Source organism: Bos indicus x Bos taurus, chromosome 22, assembly GCF_003369695.1.
Source record: "Bos indicus x Bos taurus breed Angus x Brahman F1 hybrid chromosome 22, Bos_hybrid_MaternalHap_v2.0, whole genome shotgun sequence".
Taxonomy (NCBI): Eukaryota; Metazoa; Chordata; class Mammalia; order Artiodactyla; family Bovidae; genus Bos; species Bos indicus x Bos taurus.
Window position 1 is genome coordinate 960,753 of NC_040097.1, and position 18,418 is coordinate 979,170.

Here is an 18,418-nt window from a genome sequence, read left to right on the forward strand (position 1 = left end):
GGTGGACCCGGGGAGCCGAGGGTCCTTTCCAAGCCCCGGGGTCCCGAGCGTAACCGCAGCCAGCGACCTCCCCGCCCCTGGGGTGAGTTGAGGGCGGGAGCTGAGGGCACGATTCACACGTGAGCCCAGCACACGCTGTGCAAACACATCACGAACGGAGCCCGCGGAGCGCCGTGGGGGCTCCACCCAGGACCCCGGTCCAGCTCACTCTCTTCTCTGACCAGGACCCTCAGGTGGTCCGGCCGCAGACTACGTGATCATGACCAGGAGGGGAGGGGGCCAGGAGACCAAGCCCCCCGGAGCCTTGCCTGGGAGTCTGAATGAACCCATCCTTCCAGGCGGTCCCGCCTCCACCAGGCACTGAAATCCACTGGAGTTGATTTCCAGACAGGATAAAACTCGGAGGAGCTGGCTGGCGGGCCCGTTCGGAGAACTGAGTAGAGGGGTGCTCTCTGCTTCAGTGCTCAGAGAGACCCTGGTTTCTCCTGAAGCTCGGTCCAGCCCGGCTTCAAGTTGCTGACACCCTGTCTCCGCTGGACGCCCACGCCCAGGGTCGGGGTCACAGCTGTGGCGCTGGGTCCTCAGGGGCCCACCAGGACATCGGGGCAGTGCCCCTCTGCCCTGTCACTGACCGCGGGGCAGGGGGTGGTGCGCCGTGTCCTGCAGGGTGGCCCCCACCTCACTGCCCCCTCCTGCTCCTCTGAGAGTCCTGAGCACTGGCTGTGGGGTAGCAGCTGCCCGCCCGGCCTGCGTCAGGCATAGACTGACCAGAGCGTGGGCCCCGCGTCTCTCATCCTCCCCGGGTCTCAAGTCTCTGAAACCTGGGCCCAGATCGGGTCAGCATCCCACATCCACGATCTGGCTGCTCCCAGGCCGTGGTCTCCGCCGCTTCCTCAGGGGGGAAAGCCCAGCCCAGGCCACAACCCTCTGGGAGCTCCATGAGGACCGTCACGGCCAGAAAAACACCCCCGAGGAGCCACGTGGGTCAGAGCCGTGCGCAGCCGTGGGCAGCGGCGAGGCCTTTCCTCCTCTGAACGTCCACCGAGAAACACCCAGACGGGAAGCCGATTTGTTTGTTTGGGGGAGGAAACCACACCTGACTTGAGAAATGACCGAGTTCCAGCCACAACAATGCTCACTGCGCCCAGACCTCGTCACGACAGCAGGAGAAGCCCCTCCGCCCCGGACGCGAGCATGAGCGCGGGCCCAGGGTCAGGGAGGCTTGCCGGGGCTCACGGAGCAGGAGGCCTGCTTACCTTGAAAAGTGTCGCCGACTCTGGATTGGCGACGACCAGCGGGGAAATGAGAACCATGCCCGAGAAGTGGCCCGGCCTCTCCGCGGCCGTGAGGATGCAGATCGCGCCGCCCTGCGGGAAGAGGGGGCACGTGCTGGGCGGGGGCGCCGGAGTGGGTCCCCCAGGCCCAGAGCTGCTGCCTTGGAACAGGCGCCCTCGAGCGCCAGGTGAGCTGGGCCCACGACCACCCTGTTACACGTTTCCCCAGGGCTTTCCAAGAGCAAACGTTTCAGGGGATGTAAAGAAGGTCCCCGCTTGAGGGCTCTAAGTGCCACAGAGACACATTTCTATTTCATTTCAAGCCAAAAGCTGTCAGACCCCCAACTCATCCAGTCCATCAGGCTTGATATGAGATTAAAAAAAAAATCAGAGGATAATAAGAGATTGCTACACTTTTTTTTTCCTGGTTCAGTTAAAGGGCCCAGGAATCCAGGTTCCAAGAAAAACACTGAGTGGACACAGCGGGTGCTGAAGGCGGGCGGCCACCTCGGCTATTGACTGGAGCGGATCTGAACCAGGGGCTGAAATCCAGACGCTCACGAGCGCCAGGCCGGGAAGAGACTGGCAGGGACAGGGCCGGGCGGGCAGGTGGGGAGGGAAGGTCCCCAGGGTGCAGAACAGCAGCTCACAGTCCTCTGCCGGCCCACGTGGCTGGGCGCCTGCAGGCAGGCCTGGCCTGCGTGCTGCTGGTTTGAGGAGACTCGATTTAAAGATCACAGCTCGATTTAAAGACCACAGATGATTTAAAGTTCACAGATGATTTAAAGATTCTGAGAGGAGTTTGTGTATTTAAAAGGCAGAAGGGATTAGGAATGGCCTTTAAGGACTGCTTTCTGGGGACCCCTGTCCTAGTGGGAACCGCGTGACTCTGAAACCAGCAGGAAGCACGAACCGAGGGGCCCCACCCCAAAAAGTGGGAGCAGAGTGACCCCCTCCCTGAAGGGGAGGAGTGGGTGGAGAAGCCCTCCTCTGGGGCCGCCTCCAGACGCCGACCCCACCCTGTTTCCTGAGCAAACACCCCCGGGAGCCCACGTGCAGCGTGTGCAGAGGACGACCCCCCATCTGCAGCCGGGCGGACGCCGGGGGCGCTGGCCCGGGCCCTCTGCGGCCTACGCACCATGGAGTGGCCGAGGAGGAAGACAGGCAGCCCCGGGTAGTCCTTCTGCACGGCGTCCACGTGCTGGAGCACATCCCGGATGAAGACGTGGAAGTCGGACACCACCATCCTCTCGCCCTCGCTCTGCCCGTGGCCGACTGGAAGGGAAACAGGCACAGAACTGGTCAGCAGAGGCTGGCGCCCCCACCAAGCCCGGCGGTCTCCTCACCGAACGACCACCACTCTCCAGGGAGGACCCCCGCAACCCTCCCAAGCGCGCTCTCTCGTGTGGAACGTCTCCACCGCCCTCAAACCCATCTTACAGATTATGAAATGGAAGCACAGAGAGGTTAAGGAATGTGCCCAGGATCACACAGGCAGGAGGTGACGAGCCGGGAGGTAAATGCTGCAGAGCCTGTCCATGCAGCCAGGAGGCCTTCCCGGTGGCCACTTCCCCCGAGGGCAGCAGGACGGGCACATGGAGTCCGAGTCCCCCCGGGCTCCCGGGCGCCCCAGCTCCTCGAACCTCAGGGCGTGCGTCCGAGCGCCAGCATGTCACCAGATGAAGGCCGCATCCCGTCCCCTCCCTCCCACCTTCGGGGACGAGGAGGGGACAGATGTGCACCAGCCTAGGGGCGCCAGAAACGGTCTCCGCAAGGCAGCAGCGGGACTAGGCCGTGCTGCCTCCCTCCTGGGCGTTTCCCTCCTCCTGGATCCAAGCTGGTCCTTTCCCCGAGTCCTTTCTGAGGGCCCCTCCACGCTCCCCTCCCTGAGGGATGCCGGTTGCCATGGAAACCGTGTGATGTGAGCATTTGCAAAGTGCAGAAGAGAAGGCACTCCTCAGCACAGGGATGCACATCGAGCACGCCGGCCTGAAGCCCCTCGGCCGCCTCTGCCCGGAGGGGCTGTGACCGAGCCCCCCACCCCACGGACGGAAAGCGGGGCTCGCAGTGGCTGGAAGCCAGGCCGCCAAGATTCCGACTCGGAAACCCTCCGTGAGGCCAGACCACAGCCTGTTCTCTGCTGCCGTCTGCCACGTGTGCCCGCGCACCGCTGCCCAGCCCACCCGCCTCTGACACCTCTGACCGTGCAGTCCGGAGACCCCTCCTGTCACCTTCTCGGTGGCAGGCCGAGCCTCTTAAGCTCGTTTTTACTTCTAACGGAGGTAAAGCGTGCCATCGTCCCCGTCATCATCACACATTTCCACACACACTCCCACTGCCGTGCGACCATCACCACGTCCCCGCAGAACCTCTCCATCACCCCCAGATTGAGGCCGTGTGGGCCTGCTGTGGGCTGGACCCCCGCCCCCCACTCACACGCTGACACCCCACACCCACCGCGCAGGAGGCAGCTGGGTTTGCAGACACGGTCTTTCAAGAGGTGATTAAGTTGCCCCCCACCCACGGCAGCCCACTCCAGTATCCTTGCCTGGAAAATCCCATGGACCGAGGAGCCTGGTGGGCTGTGGTCCGTGGGGTCGCAGAGTCGGGCACGGCTGAGCGACTGACAGAACGCCCTCGGCCTGGTGTCCTCGTAAGAAGAGAGTAAGACATGGACGTGCGGGGGGACAGGCTGGACTGTCCCACCACGAGTGGGGACGCGGGGAGGAGACAGCCGTCTGCACGCCGGGCAGAGACCCTGGGAGGAGCCAGCCCGGTCAAGAGCTTCGTCTTGGATTTCCAGCCTCCAGAACGTTCAGGTCGTAAATTCCTGCCCTTGACATCACTCAGTCTGTGGTACTTTGCTATCCAAGCCGCCCAACGTACCCGCTACACGATAATCCCTAGCCCACTCCCCAGACCTGAGAATGTAGTTCAGTATCGATATGGACAGAGTATTACGTTTAAAGTCCAAAGAATTGTAAACACAATTATTTTCTCTGTCTGCCTATGTTACTTATCGATACCCGATTAGATTAATTTCAAAATAAACTTGTTGTTGACAACTATAAATTTTTCTATTTCATCTTCCAGTTTAATTCTCTTCTCTGATTATGTAAACATTTGCCTGGTACAACAGTTAGAAAAATGAAAAAAGATCCACTCAGCAAGGTCTCATTTCTACTCCTGTTTCCTCTTGTTCCCCACGGCTAAACATTTTATTATTTTCTTTGTCTTCTGTCAAAAGCATTTCTTTTTGCAAAAATAAGAATATATCAATCTATCCATATTTCCCCTTTTTTTCCTTTTACATAAAAGGTAGCATGCACAGATCCACCCTATTCTACGCCAGTTTTTTTCCATTTTAACACAGTCTGGAGATTACTTCAGATGGCACACTCTTCCTGTCATAGGGCTCCTCGTGTGGGTGAACCATGGTCATTCCAGCCACCTCTCGCCAAAACTGTGTGTGTGACATTCGACCCCTGTTCACCACACCACTGCCTGCACCTCATCTCTGGGGATGACTCTTCCAGCTCCATGAACGCGCGCCTCTGGGGTGCACGGCCAGGAGCAGGTCTGCTTGGCTGAAAGGTGCCCACAGATGCCGTTTCGGCGGGTTGACGTCGTCCACGGGGGGCGTGCTGGGTTGAATCTACTGGCCTCCCAACAAAGCACGTCACTCTGTGGATTCGCACCCGAAAGACAGGAGAACGTGCCAGTCAAACGTCTTCTCACGTTTTAAGAGGGACTTGTATTTCTTTCCTGGTAAACTGAGAATTCCTGTCTTTGCTGTTTGTTTTTTTTCTATCAAGGTTTTTCATTTTTTGACATCTAAGAGCTCTGTGTACACGAGCTGGTCATCTGTCCTTCAACTTAACGTCGTGTTTAGCTATGGAAGATTTTTGAGAAAATTGTCGATCTTTTCCTTTTGTGGCTTCTGAATTTTGATTCTCAGTTATAATGGCCTTCTCTACTGCAGGGGTGTCAAGGAACTCAGCATTTTTTTCTGAGTTCTTTTCTGGTTCCATTTCTTGGTGGGGGTGACACACGCACAGCATAAGATTCGCAGCAGCCCTCTGTGAGTGTGTTGCTCAGGGCCGGCAGGCACATTCACAGAGCAGGGCGACTGACCGCCGGCGTCCCCGGGCGCGGCTTCAGTCTCCACGCACACATCCTGATCCAGCGCAGCTTGTCGGGGTTCATGGTGTGAGACACGGCTCCCTTGCCTGGGGGTTCTTTCCTTCTTAAAACCGAGGTGTCGCTCACACCACCAACCAGCGACCCCCATAGACTGAGCTGACTTGGGGCATGTAGTACATTCCCAGTGCCGTCCAACCGCCTGGACCAAGTTCCGAGCAGCAGGCGTGGCTTGACTGTCTCAGCAGCTCACGAGGTGCCCTGCACCCCTGCGCTGAGTGGTGATGTCACTCACGGGAGCCTCCTTTTCCACGCGAGCCTGGCCTGTCTCTGGCTTTCTGCGCTGGCCTGCTGGTGGGCCTACGCACAGGCCAGCCCCGCGGTGAAGCATGGTGGCCTGCGCCCACCCCGCCAGTTCTCAGGCCGGGAGGGAGCCCCGAGACCCACGTGCAGTCCCTGCCACACAGCCGTGAGTTTCCCCGTGCACCCCACACACCTCAGGTCTCTGTCTCAGGTGCGCTGATTAGGGCCCCCCCGCCCCCAGCACCGCCCCTTCCCCATGGACCGAGGACTCCGCGAGCTGGGGGGGACACGGCTCTGCTGGGGGGCTGCGCTGGGAGCCAATGGCACAGTCCGCCTGGGACCTCGGCAGGAGGCTGGGCACGCACGTGCCCGCGAGCCAGGCCGTCCTCAGACCCAATGGCACAGTCCGCCTGGGACCTCGGCAGGAGGCTGGGCACGCACGCGCCCGCGAGCCAGGCCGTCCTCAGACCCAGGATCTCCGTTCACTGGTCTGCAGGCTCCTCCGGCTCCTGGTGACGGCCTGGCCGGGGGCGGGAGCCAGCTTTACGCCTGCTGAAATGGACTGCAGCCTCTGTTTCCACGACGGCCACCCATCACTGTGGCCAGTTCATCTGACAAGGCGTTTCCATTCCCAGCACACGGACAGAGCGGCAGGGCTGTTTGCGATGAGCGTTCTCGCCCTCATACGCTCTAAGACAGCCTCACTGCAGGCCTTGGTCCAGCCTGTTGTGCTCTGTTTACCCTGATGCTGCTGTGCTCTGTTTCTGTTAAATCCTCTGTATTTTGACACTTTACCATCTGGTTGAAGCTGACCCTAGAAGGACTGCTGCTCCCAAGGTTAGTGAATCTCCAGACACAGGAAAGAACCGACTCGTGAGCTGGCCTGTCACACGCAAACCAACCAGTCCAGAGCCCACCTCCCCGGGCCACTCACTGTCCCGTCACCCAGGCCCCCAGACCCCTCAGCCCATTGACGGTACCCAAAGCAGCCCATCCTCACCGGGCTCATCCCACCCCACCGTTCCTTCTCAAAGCAACTGCAGCAAAGCCTCCCATCCACTCCCCACCGCCTCCCTCTGCCTGCGGCCCAGCCCGTGCCTCCCTGAGTGGTCCCGGGAGTGGTCCTGCAGCAGCCCCAAGTGGTCCTGCTCCTGGTTCTGGGGATCTTTGAGTACAATAAACTCTGCCTCCTGGCGGTCATCTCTATGCGTCTCCTGATCAAAACCTGATCAGATTTTGACTCCACAAAACCTGATTCCACACCTGATCAAAACCCAGCCCACGTCCCGTAAAACGCACTAGCAGCGAATTCCGTGCCCGATAAGCACGTAAGCCTTTGCGGAATGTTTCAGCGATCCCGTCTCTGTCTCATACAAAACATTTCTCCCTCCACGTGATCCGGTGGCACCACGTCCTGAAGACTGAGGACCCGCCCAGAAAGGTGGGGGTCCCGCTAACCCTGGGACCGGAGGAAACGAGAATCCGACTCCCCTCTTCTCAGGGAACCGGTTCTACCCGGGACTCCTTCTCTTACAGACGGAAGAGCTGGTGAAACGCACCTTGAGTAAGGAGAGAGACGAAGCATAAAAAACCAGTCATGACAAGACCCGGTGTGGACGCAGCGGGCTGTAATCCGCACAGCCCTGTTCCCAGGATTCATTTCACGTGATCCTCACCACTCTGCAGTTCACCTGTGAATTCTCCCCCATTTTCTGGCTGAGCAAACTGACCCACAGACAGACTGGCGGGAGCTCGCCCCCCGATGAGTTAGAGGGCGGCCACGGACTTGAGCGCTGGGTTCAGACCCCAAATCTCAGCTTCTGCCGTCCTCGGGCAGGGCTGACCCCGGGACGCGCAGCCCCAGAGGCCTCCTGCTGCGTGGCGGGGCCCAGCACGGTGCCTCTGGGTCCTCTCTGCTCCCCCAAATCGACCTCGGACGTCCCTACTGTTACCATCAGGGCAAGACGCACCTGCAGTTGCAAACACAGGCCACTGAACACAGGCCAGCAGGGCGAGCCCGAGGGACGCACTGACTCCACTGGACGTCAGCGCACGGGCTCCCAGCTTCACCATTCTCCCTCACGGGGGCGCACCACACGTATCTCTGGCCAGGGTCCGCAGCAGGACCCTGACGGATGAACACACGCCACACTGGAGGGTCTGCACAAGCTGAATTCTCTCCCCACCGCTCACCTCTGCTCCTCCAGACGCTCCACGCAGATGGAATGTCCTGCGTGGACCCAGGCCCTCGGAACGTCTGACCAGGAAGGGGATGGACTCTCGTCCAGCCCAGCAGGGCTGCAGGCCCGCGTTCCTGGCCGGCCCACAGGAGGCCAGCAGGAGGCAGGCGTGGGCCTCTTCCAGGACATATGGCTCAGCAGCGAGGCAGATGGTCACTGTGGCCCCTCTGGCCTTGAGAACCACAGGACTGGACGGGAGGAGCCTCGCGTAGGGGTCACGGCCACACGGACCCAGAGAGGAAGGCAGCCACTCGGCAGAGCGCCAGTGCAACCCAGACCAGTGAGGGGCAGGGAGGGCGCCTGTCTGAGCCCCGGGTCTGAATCTAAAGGGAGTCACCAGCCTGTCTACATCACCCGGGGGACGCTGGACCGCCACTTTGGAAGACAGCCTGCATCTCACAGGTTTGAAATTCCATCCTTTGCAGCCAGCGGTTCCATCCCCAGGAGGCCACACACCCAGGAGAAGGTCCTGGGCGGTGGCAGGAGATGGGGCAACACCGTTCCCTGAAGCCCAGAGTCACTGCTGGGGAGCAGGCACCCTGCAGCAAGGGCCATTCCACAGCAGGGGGACGATGAAGACCGAAAGCCTCAGGTAGCAACTGTGTGCTGCTGGCGGACTGCAGCCACGAAATCAAGAGACGCTCGCCCCTTGGAAGAAAAGCTACGACCAACCTGGACAGCATATTAAAAAGCAGAGACGTCACTTTCCCGACAAAGGTCTGTCTAGTCAAGGCTATGGTTTTTCCCGTGGTCATGTATGGATCTGAGAGTTGGACCCTAAAGAAAGCTGAGTGCCGAGGAATGTATGCTTTTGAATTGTACTGCTGGAGAAGACTCTTAAGAGTCCCCCGAGATCGAACCAGTCCATCCTAAAGGAAATCAGTCCTGAATATTCATTGGAAGGACTGATGCTGAAGCTGAAACTCCAAAACTCTGGCCACCTGTTGCAAAGAGCCGACTCATTGGAAAAGACCCTGATGCTGGGGAAGATTGAAGGCGGGAGGAGAAGGGGACGACAGAGGATGAGATGGTTGGATGGCATCACTGACTCGATGGACATGAGTTTGAGTGAGCTCCGGGAGTTGGTGATGGACAGGGAGGCCTGGTGTGCTGCAGTCCATGGGTCACAAAGAGTCAGACACGACTGAATGATTGAATAGCAACATGCAGCGACATGAACGAGCCTTAGAAATTAAATACGAACTGAAAAGGGCAAGTAAGGTGTCCGAGTTTAGCCAGTGCAGGGGGCCTGGGTTCAATCCCCGGTCAGGGCACTAGATCGCATGCTGCACCTCGGATCCTGCGTGTGGCAACTATGACCCCGGGCAGCAAAAATCAAAAAGTGTTTGCATTAAAAAAGAAGCAAGCAAGGAAATGAAACACAGATTTTCAGGTGCTCGCTCGGCACTGGCCACTAGTCCGTCTGTAACACTGGGGACGTCAGTCGCCGCCTCTCGAGGCTGGTGTGGACATGTGTACCAGCACAGCACGCCCGGCACACGGTGGGCCTCCACACACACTGGCCGCCTCTTCTCCACACACAGTCTCCGCGAGAAAACCCCCAAGCTGTCTCGGTGTTCACGATCTTCCCCTCAGAGATCCTTCTGCATCTTTAATCTGTATTTCTCCTCACCAGCATCCTCTGCATAACCATAGTTTATTTTCTAACTGAAAATAAGTTTAACTTCGAACAGACCCTTTTTCCTTCAAAACAGTAAGCTGGTCTGTTGGGTTCCCACAAGAGGACCGAAGCTCCCACGTGGTACCTGACAGCTGTGTGGAGCTTCCGGAATCCACGGAAAAATGCAGAACCTGTCACGCCAGGCCTCCCTGTCCATCACCAACTCCCGGAGCTCACTCAAACTCATGTCCATTGAATTGGTGATGCCATCCAACCATCTCATCCTCTGTCGTCCCCTTCTCCTCCCGCCTTCAATCCCAAGTCTAACCTCTACTGAAACAGTAACAAATGCGTGCTTTTAAAAAGCAAAAGAGGGGGCTTCCTTGGTGCCTGCACGTTTACTCAGTCATGTCCGATTCTTTGTGGCCCCATGGACTGTAGCCCGCCAGGCTCCTCTGCCCATGGGATTCTCCAGGTACGAACATTACAGTGGGTAGCCATGCCCTCCTCCAGGGGGGTCTTCCTGACTCACGGGTTGAACCCAGATCTCCTGCATTGCAGGCAGATTCTTTACCATCTGGGCTACCAGGGAAGCCCAGCTAAGCCCACGCACCACAACTCCTACGCCTGTGCTCCAGAGCCGTAACTACTAAGCCCATGTGCTACAGATATTCTGCAATGAGAGGCCACTGCAGTGAGGACCCAGCACAGCCAAAAGTAAATAAGCATTAAATAAAAAGCAAAGGAGGTCAGCCATGCTGAAGTGAACTGCTTTAGAAACGAGAACAAGGACTTCCCTGGGGGTCCGGTGGCTAAGACTCCGCACTCCCAATGCAGGGGGCTCACGTCTCATCCCTGGTCAGGGACCTGGAACCCAAGAGCTGCAACTGAGCCTGGGGCAGCTGAGTCACTTTACAAGAAAGAAAAGCCCAGATTCCTCTCTCTAAGATGGGAGACGCTGGGCAGTTAATGTTTCGGAAGTGGGGTCTCTCAAAGCTTTGGAGACGTCAGCAACTAACGCCAGCTCCAGTCAGGACCCCCTTCAGAAAAGGCAGAAGGTAGTCAGCATTTCTCTACCACAGGGAGTCAATGGAAATGACCGCAGAGCGAGCGCACAAAAGGAATGGCTCCTCTGCCCTGGACCGGGGCCAGCTCTGCACACTGAGGCCGAGGCAGGGCCCAGGGCAGGGGGATGCCCCCCATCGGTGGGTGCTGAACCAACGCTCCTGCAAGTTCAAACTCAGCTACGATGCCAGGAAGGGGGCGGGGGCAGAGGCTGGACTCCGGCCTCGGTGTCCCCCGGACCCGTGCGGTCAGAGCAACGCCCCAGGCAGGGGAGGCCTTGGGCAGAAGCCATCTGCTGGAGGCGGGCGTCCAGCTGGCCCTGACCGTGGGCCCTCCGTGAAGGGTCAGAGATGGGCCCTCTGGGGCCGTGCGGCTCAGTTCCCAGCAGAGGACCGAGCTCAGTCCCGCGGGGACCAGGCAGGTGGTGGTGGCGGGAACCCTGCCAAGGGAGCTGAGCCCCCTGATGCCGTGGGGGCAGGATGACCACAGAGCGGGTGGTGGCCACAGCCGTGCGTCAAGGATATAAACGCCCCAAGGTGAAAATTACGCAAAAACCCGCCCTAGTACTCAAAGCTCCACAGGCAGTGTTGAAAACAAGTTCTGGGGCGACGCCGTGTGGAATGAAAAAACTCCTGGACCCGCTGGCCTGAATTTAAAATCTGACTTAAACAGCACAGCCCTGCGTCCATGCTCCGGTTACAGAAGCTGCCTGTGGTCACAGCGGATTACCTGGGAAAAGCCAGGGAGGTGTCAGTGGAGGCGGGCGTGGGCCCAGGGACAGCTCAGGATAGGGCGTCCTGGACCGAACCCGGCCCCCACAGGCTGCGGCCTCCTGCAGCGTTTCGACTCCCCAGGGCCCCCGCACAGCAGGCGTGCCCTCCTCGGACTCTGGGCAAGATGAAGCAAGACCACGCACGTCAAGTGCGCAGGTCTGGGTTATACACAAAGTGGACAGCAAATATTAGTTGTGGAGATGACAAAAATATTTTTTTTAAAGCAACAGGAGCTTCCCTGGTGGCCCAGTGGCTGGGAGCCCATGTTCCCAGCGTGGGAGGCCTGGGTTCAATCCCTGGTCGGGAAACGACCAGGTCCTGCGTGCTGCACCCAAGACTTGGCACCGCCAAACAAATGACTTCTAATTACTTAAAAGAATGTTTTAAATAAAAAAGCAACAAACCAGCCCTGCCCTGGCCAAGCAGAAGTAAACACTGCAGGTCTGGTCTCACTGCCGTGGTGGCCGAAGGGAAACGGATCGGCTGCCCTGCGACGCCCTCCAGGACACATACATCCTCGGAAGAAAAGGGCTCGAGTTCTGAGGGACGCCTTCACTGTCACCACTGATGTCTTTGATGACCCACACGACCACGCGTCCCCTCCTGAGGCCCCGGGGGCCCCTGTCCTGTCTGTGCCGCTATCTCAGCTGGCATGGCCTCCTGGCTCCTCTTGGCCAGCCCGAGTCATCCCAGGCAAGACAACGCCACCCGTTCGGCAACGACTGTGTTCTCTGCTGGCAGGACACTTTTGCGGGGACCCCCAGCGGCCTCACAGAGGGGCAGAAGGTCCTGGGGGAAGTGGCCACAAGCGTCCCCTGGCCAGGGCAGTCGGGGAGTGTGACCAAACTCCTTGCTCAGTCAACACCTCATCTCCCATCCAGGGCGTATGCGTTAGGACAGAGCTGGGGAGAAAGACAGCCCTGCAGCTGACAAGCGTCCTCTCAGGGCCACTGCAGGAAGGAGGCAGAAGCTGACCATTGCGACTGGACAAACACGTCCCGCTTGCCTGCTAGGGTCCAGTCTTGGCTAGGCTCTGCGGCTTTGAGGGGAAGTGATATTTCACTTAACACATGGAATACATGAATTATTTCCCCCACACTGACATATAATTTCTAACTGTGATTTACACTGCATCATACCCTATCAGGGGACCAAGTCGGAGCTCACATTACTCTCAATGGCAGGGCACTCAGGTCGTCGACAATCTTTGCTATTCTAAATAACACTGAGATGAACAACTTTTCACAGATGCTTACAGAATCGTTAGGATAAACTTGCCAAATCAGGATCTCTCGATTGAAAGATAAGACTATTTTGGGGAGTCCTCATTTATAGAGTTGACAATGCTCTCCAACTCGAGAATTTCCATGGTCCCCAGCCAAGGACGGAAACGTGGATTTCATCACATCCTTATCAGCTCAGGGAGTTTACAGCTCTGTCTTTATTTCAGGAGGTATCACAAACCCACGTTCTTCCCATTTTGGTACTTTGCTTCCAGGTAAAAACCCTACAGAAAGCTACTGTTTGGGGCTGGAGAACGTGCCATCAAATGTTTTTCTAGGGCAACTCATTTCTCTGCCTTTGGTAGGGAGACAGCCACGGAACACATGCCTGACCCGGACATTGGTGCGTAAGATAGCCGAAGCTGAGCGAGCTGGGAGCCCTGACTGCTGGGAGGTCTTCTGTGAAAGCTCAAGCCACATCAGGCGCACCCAAAGGAGGTGTGACAGAAAACCTCCCATCCCAGGGCCGCAGGTTTCCCCCAGACTGTTCTGCACCCCCTGCTTCCCGTCTCCCCTCATTGCTCTGCGGGAAAGAGGAAGCCAGTTTCTCCATCGACCCTCCCGACTTCAGGCTGCAGCGTGATCGTGCTGTTCAGAATTCAGCATCACAGTTTCAAAGCCCATTTTCATGGGAGCTTCCCCAGGGATCAAACTGGGTCTCCTGCATTTACAGGGAAAGAATCTGCCTGCCAACACGGGAGACCCAGGTTCAATCCCTGGGTGGAAAAGATCCCCTGGAGAAGGAAATGGCCACCAGTGCCAGTATTCTTGCCTGGAGAATCCCATGGTCAGAGGAGCCTGGTGGGCTACCGTCTGCAGGGGTCGCAAAGAGTCAGACACGACCGAGCGACTAACACTTTCTTTCAAAGCCCTTCATTTCAAAAGAAGGGCTGGCTTGTTTTCTGCGCTCCTGAGACATCTAACAGCAGAAACCCCACACGCGACAAGTCTTGTATGCTGAAGGGCAAGGACAGGAGGATTTTAAATCCAAAGAGGATTTAAAAGCAGAATTGTACCCTTAAGCTAAGAGGTGCCAAGTTCGGTTGTCACAGCCGACACACCGCACAAATGCTAGAAACGCCCTTCTTATTTCAGAGCAGACAGCGGGGACAGAGGACCGAGGGAGGCCTGGGCAGAGGGACCACGGCGAGCGGAACAGGCTGGACAGAGCCCGGTGCTGCCCCGCTGGCGGGCGTCCGCTCCCTGCCGCACAGGGAGCGAGCACCGTGCGATCGGGAGGTTCCGCTTGCGTCTCTCACCCTGTCTAGAAAACGTGCAAACGGCAGAGAGGCCGAGGCCGCAGCTTGCTGGCCTGGAACAGTTAGTTCCCTCAACAAGGCCCCTTTGCCCTCTTTTGTCTGCGGATGGTCCAGGCTTCCATCACGGACACTTGGAGCGACGCCCTTTCGTCCCCCAGCGCCCGCTGCGCGAGCGCCCCTGGACGGCAGGAGAAAGGGGGTTCCCACAGCATCCACGTGCAGACTCGATGGCGTGGAGGACATCGAGACAGAAATTAATCTCTCCCCTAATTGACAACAGCTTGAAAAAAGGTATAAGGATGCCAGGATTCGGCATATGGGCTCTGGAAACATCTCGCCTCGGATTTTTTTTTTTTTTTTTTTTGAGCTGTTACAACAACACGCTTTATAATGTAACCAGCTAAGAGGCGGTTAATGGTGTAGCATTTTAGAAATAATGCATTCTCGGGATTTCATATTTAGAGGGTTTATTTGAAAACATCCTCCTCTCCACTGCATAAATAAGAGGAAACAGCATGACAAAAAGTGTCATAACTACGGTTTTCGGCATCCAGCGAGACGGTCTGCCTTTCGCATCAGCAGCAGGATGGCTGGACGGGCCGGGTCCTCCTGGGCTCAGCCAGCCCTCTCTGGGGTCACGTTCCTTTTCCATCTCATGAGCAGGCGGGGCTCTGGGTGATGCCGGGTGAGCCAGAGTCACCCAGAAAGGCCAGACCTTTCCCCCAGATCTTGATGGAGGCTGAACCTCACACACAGAGGGAGAGCCTGAGGTTCACAAACAGGCAGCAGCTGCTGGGCGGGAGAGGCTGGGACAGAAATTCCAGGACGCGATGAGATCAAGAGATAAACATCCTCCACAGAGAAACAGGATGCGAGGCGATTCCCAACAGCGCTGGAGGCAAGCTCCGCCAGGCCAGCAGTCCCCGGGAGTGAAACTTCAGGAAAAGGTTTAATGTTAAAAACACAAAATTTCATAGAGGGTCCAAGGGACGGGCGACCATAGGTCAGATCAGGCAGAGTCCCGACCTGACCTGGTTTCCACAGATACTCCATTTTTAAACTCCGTGTCTTTAGGATCGTCTTCACTCTTGTTAGACGGTGGATGAAACAGGCTCTTGTTCTGATGCGTGTTCTCCTCGGCTCTGTGAACCCTCGACTGGCAGAGTTTCTGGAGGAAGAACATAAAGGTTGGCGCCAGGTCTGGGTTTGAATCCGGCTGCGTCTGGCCGTGAGCTTGGATGTGGACCTGCCTCACGGCCGTGGTCCTGATTCTCCCCTCGGTGAAAATGGCCCCGACTCCAGCGGGCACTGCTGGATGAGTAAACGAGGAAGCAGGTCCCAGCGGCAGTCGTCCCGCCGGCCGCAAAGGTTGCTCCTCTTCTGTGCCTCGTGTTTCGACCTCACGGTGGCGACTCCAGGAACAGAAGGGCCGTCCAGGGACGCCTGGGTCCCAGCAGGGGTCCACCCTTTCCCCGACGGTACCCTTCATCTGTGCAGCTGCTGGGACCACCCACGCCCCGCCCTTCCCGGGAGTCGGACCCCAGCCCTGCACTCCTCTCTGAGCGGCCCTCAGGCTCCCTGACGGCGTGCGCTCCAGCCCTGGGCCTCTTCCAGCGCAGGGGTCTGCACACCACCCGCCGGGCCTGCGGGCCTGCAGGGAACACGCGCCTGCCCCTGCCCTGCCTCTTCGTTTCTCCTGGGAGGGGTCTGCAAACCTGAGGGGCCCTGCCCCAGGAGCGAGTGACCTCGAGGTGCGAGCAGGTCCCGCCGCTCCTCCTGGGGCCCCTGGGCGCCTCCCTCCGATGGCCTGGGGCCGCGGAAGGCCACACCAAGGCCTCGTCCCCAGGCCCCCACGCTCCGTCCTCCCCCGGCTCCGGGCTCCACACAGGCTCCATCGGGATCTCTCCCTGCCCCACCATGGCGCTAAGCCCTCCTTCGTCCTGTGTGCCCCCCAAGAGGCCCCCGGATTTCTCCCTGTGCCTCCGGGGCCCGGGACCCGCGTCGGCACACGATGATGCTGAGATGGCCTCACCCGCAAGGCCGCACCCCGGAGACGGGCTTGGGGGGGGCTGGAGCCTCGAGTTCCAGATGCACCTCAAGGAAGTGGGGATCATGGGGGGCCAGAGATTGGGGTCGCTGACAAGGGGCTCCCCCAGGTCAACCAGCAGGCCCACAGGGACTGAGAGGAGGTCTCAAGTCCAGCCCGAGCGAGAGGGGCCCTCGGGCTTTGCTGTGGAGAAGGCCTCCGAGACACGGGGGGCAGCAAGCTGGGCTGGGCCCCGTCTAGGAGTCCAGGCCCCGGCCTGCTGGGCGGCCCAGAGCAGGACGCACGCCCTCTCTGGGCCCGGCCCGTTCCCTGGTGCAGCCCAGGACATGGCCCCCAGTCTGCGCCCATCAGCTTCCCCTCACCGTGCTCTCACTTCACACCTGCAGAAGCAACTTGGGGGAAAAGCAGAGGGGAGCAAAGACCAAGGGCCCAGAGCACGGCCCGGAGGCGGGGCCAGCCCAGGACCCAGGGGCGCGGCGGGGACAGCGACCCACTCTGGGCTCAGCGATCTCCACACACACAGACAGACACACAGTCATATATACAGAGACACACACACCCTCACATACACACAGACACACGCACAGAATACCACACACACACTCACACACACAGACACACACTTACATACACACAGACACACACTCACATACACACAGACACATGCACACAATACCACACACACACTCACACACACAGACACACACTTACATACACACAGACACACACTCACACACACAGACACACACTCACATACACACAGACTCACGCACAGAATACCACACACACACTCACATACACAGACACACACTCACATGCACACAATACCACACACACACTCACACACAGACACACACTTACACACACACACACAGAGACAGACTCACATACACACAGACACACACAGAATACCACACATACACACTCATATATACACAGACACACGCACACAACACCACACACATGTACACACAGATACAATCATACACACACACACACTACCACACACACGTACACACGATACACATGTACACACACATACTCATATATACACAGACACACACAGAATACCACACACGTGTACACACAGACACACACTCATATATACACACACACACAATACCACAACACACATATGTACACACACACACAATACCATACACATACAACACATAGATACACACGTAATACCACACACACATAGACACACACATAAAACCACACGCGTGTACACACACAATCATATATACACACATAACACATACATACACACACAACCATATACACACAGACACACATAATGCCACACACGCATTAATACCACACACACATACATACACAACCATACATACACATCAATCACACACATACACATATAATCACACACACAATACCATATACACACGTGCAAACACAATCATATATACACACAAACACACACACGTAATACCACACACACCACACATACGCAAATACCACACATACATGTAATACCACACACACACCGCACAGCACCACACAGACGTACCACCACACACAGAGACACACACGCACACAGCTGAGAGAACGCACCACAGAATGGGGCACGCTCTGGGGGTAAAATCACATTAAGGCGATTTCTCTTCTTTGGTGCTCCTGTATGTTTCCAAATGCCTACAGTGAACTGGCATTTTTGCCACACCGGGCAGGGGGGAGTTAAGGCTGTTTTATCATTTCTGAAACCTCACACTCACCCATCAGTGCAGACACATGAAGCCTGGAAATAAAGCCAGCAGCTCTGCAATCAGCCTGCAATCATATCTGCTCCCGAGAAGCGCCTGTAATTGGAGCTGGCGCGTTCGGGCGTGAAAGCGGGGGGCGAGGTGTCGCGGGCTTGGAGACGAGGAGCCGGTGGGGGGTGAGGAGGGACTGACAGTCGGGCTGAAGGGTCCTTAGTGGAGCCACAAGGCGGCCGAGGCCCGCTCAGGGCCATCAGCACAATCCCCTAAGCGCCACCGAGACAGAAAAAGCAATTATCAGAAGCCGCCCCAGGAGGCGCTTTTCATTTCATGCTGCCGTCTTTGCCTCTCGGAAACACACCTGTGGGCTTGCCCTGGTCCCTTCTGGGCTGGCGGGGAAACGGCTGCACCCCCTCCCCCACCCCCCAGAAGCGGCCCCCGCTCCTCCTGGAGGGACCCGATCCTACTCGGGACCGGATCCCGGCTCACGACTTACTTTGACCAAACGCAGCCCAGGTGACACCTGGCCGGGTCTGCGCCCAGGCTCCAGAGGTCTCGCAGCTTCCAGAAACCCTGCTGGCCAGAGGCCAGTGGACGGCTCCCCAGCCTGACGCCTGCTGCCCAGACTCAGGGGCCACCAGCTAGACGAACAGCAGGCATTAAGTCACCACGACAGCCGAGCGCTGACTGGCCGC

The 18,418-nt window shown here is 57.9% G+C and overlaps 1 protein-coding gene across 2 annotated transcripts in view; it reads right to left on the minus strand.

The window, feature by feature from the left end:
* Nucleotides 1-18,418, minus strand: part of MGLL (monoglyceride lipase) — an 89,501-nt gene that overhangs the window by 17,351 nt on the left and 53,732 nt on the right. For both annotated transcript variants that reach the window (XM_027523747.1, XM_027523746.1), the window contains exons 4-5: nt 2,413-2,549; nt 1,257-1,367 (exon numbers count right to left, since the gene is read on the minus strand). In XM_027523747.1, coding sequence (XP_027379548.1) covers nt 1,257-1,367; nt 2,413-2,549 — 248 coding nt within the window. The remainder of the gene's footprint in view (nt 1-1,256; nt 1,368-2,412; nt 2,550-18,418) is intronic.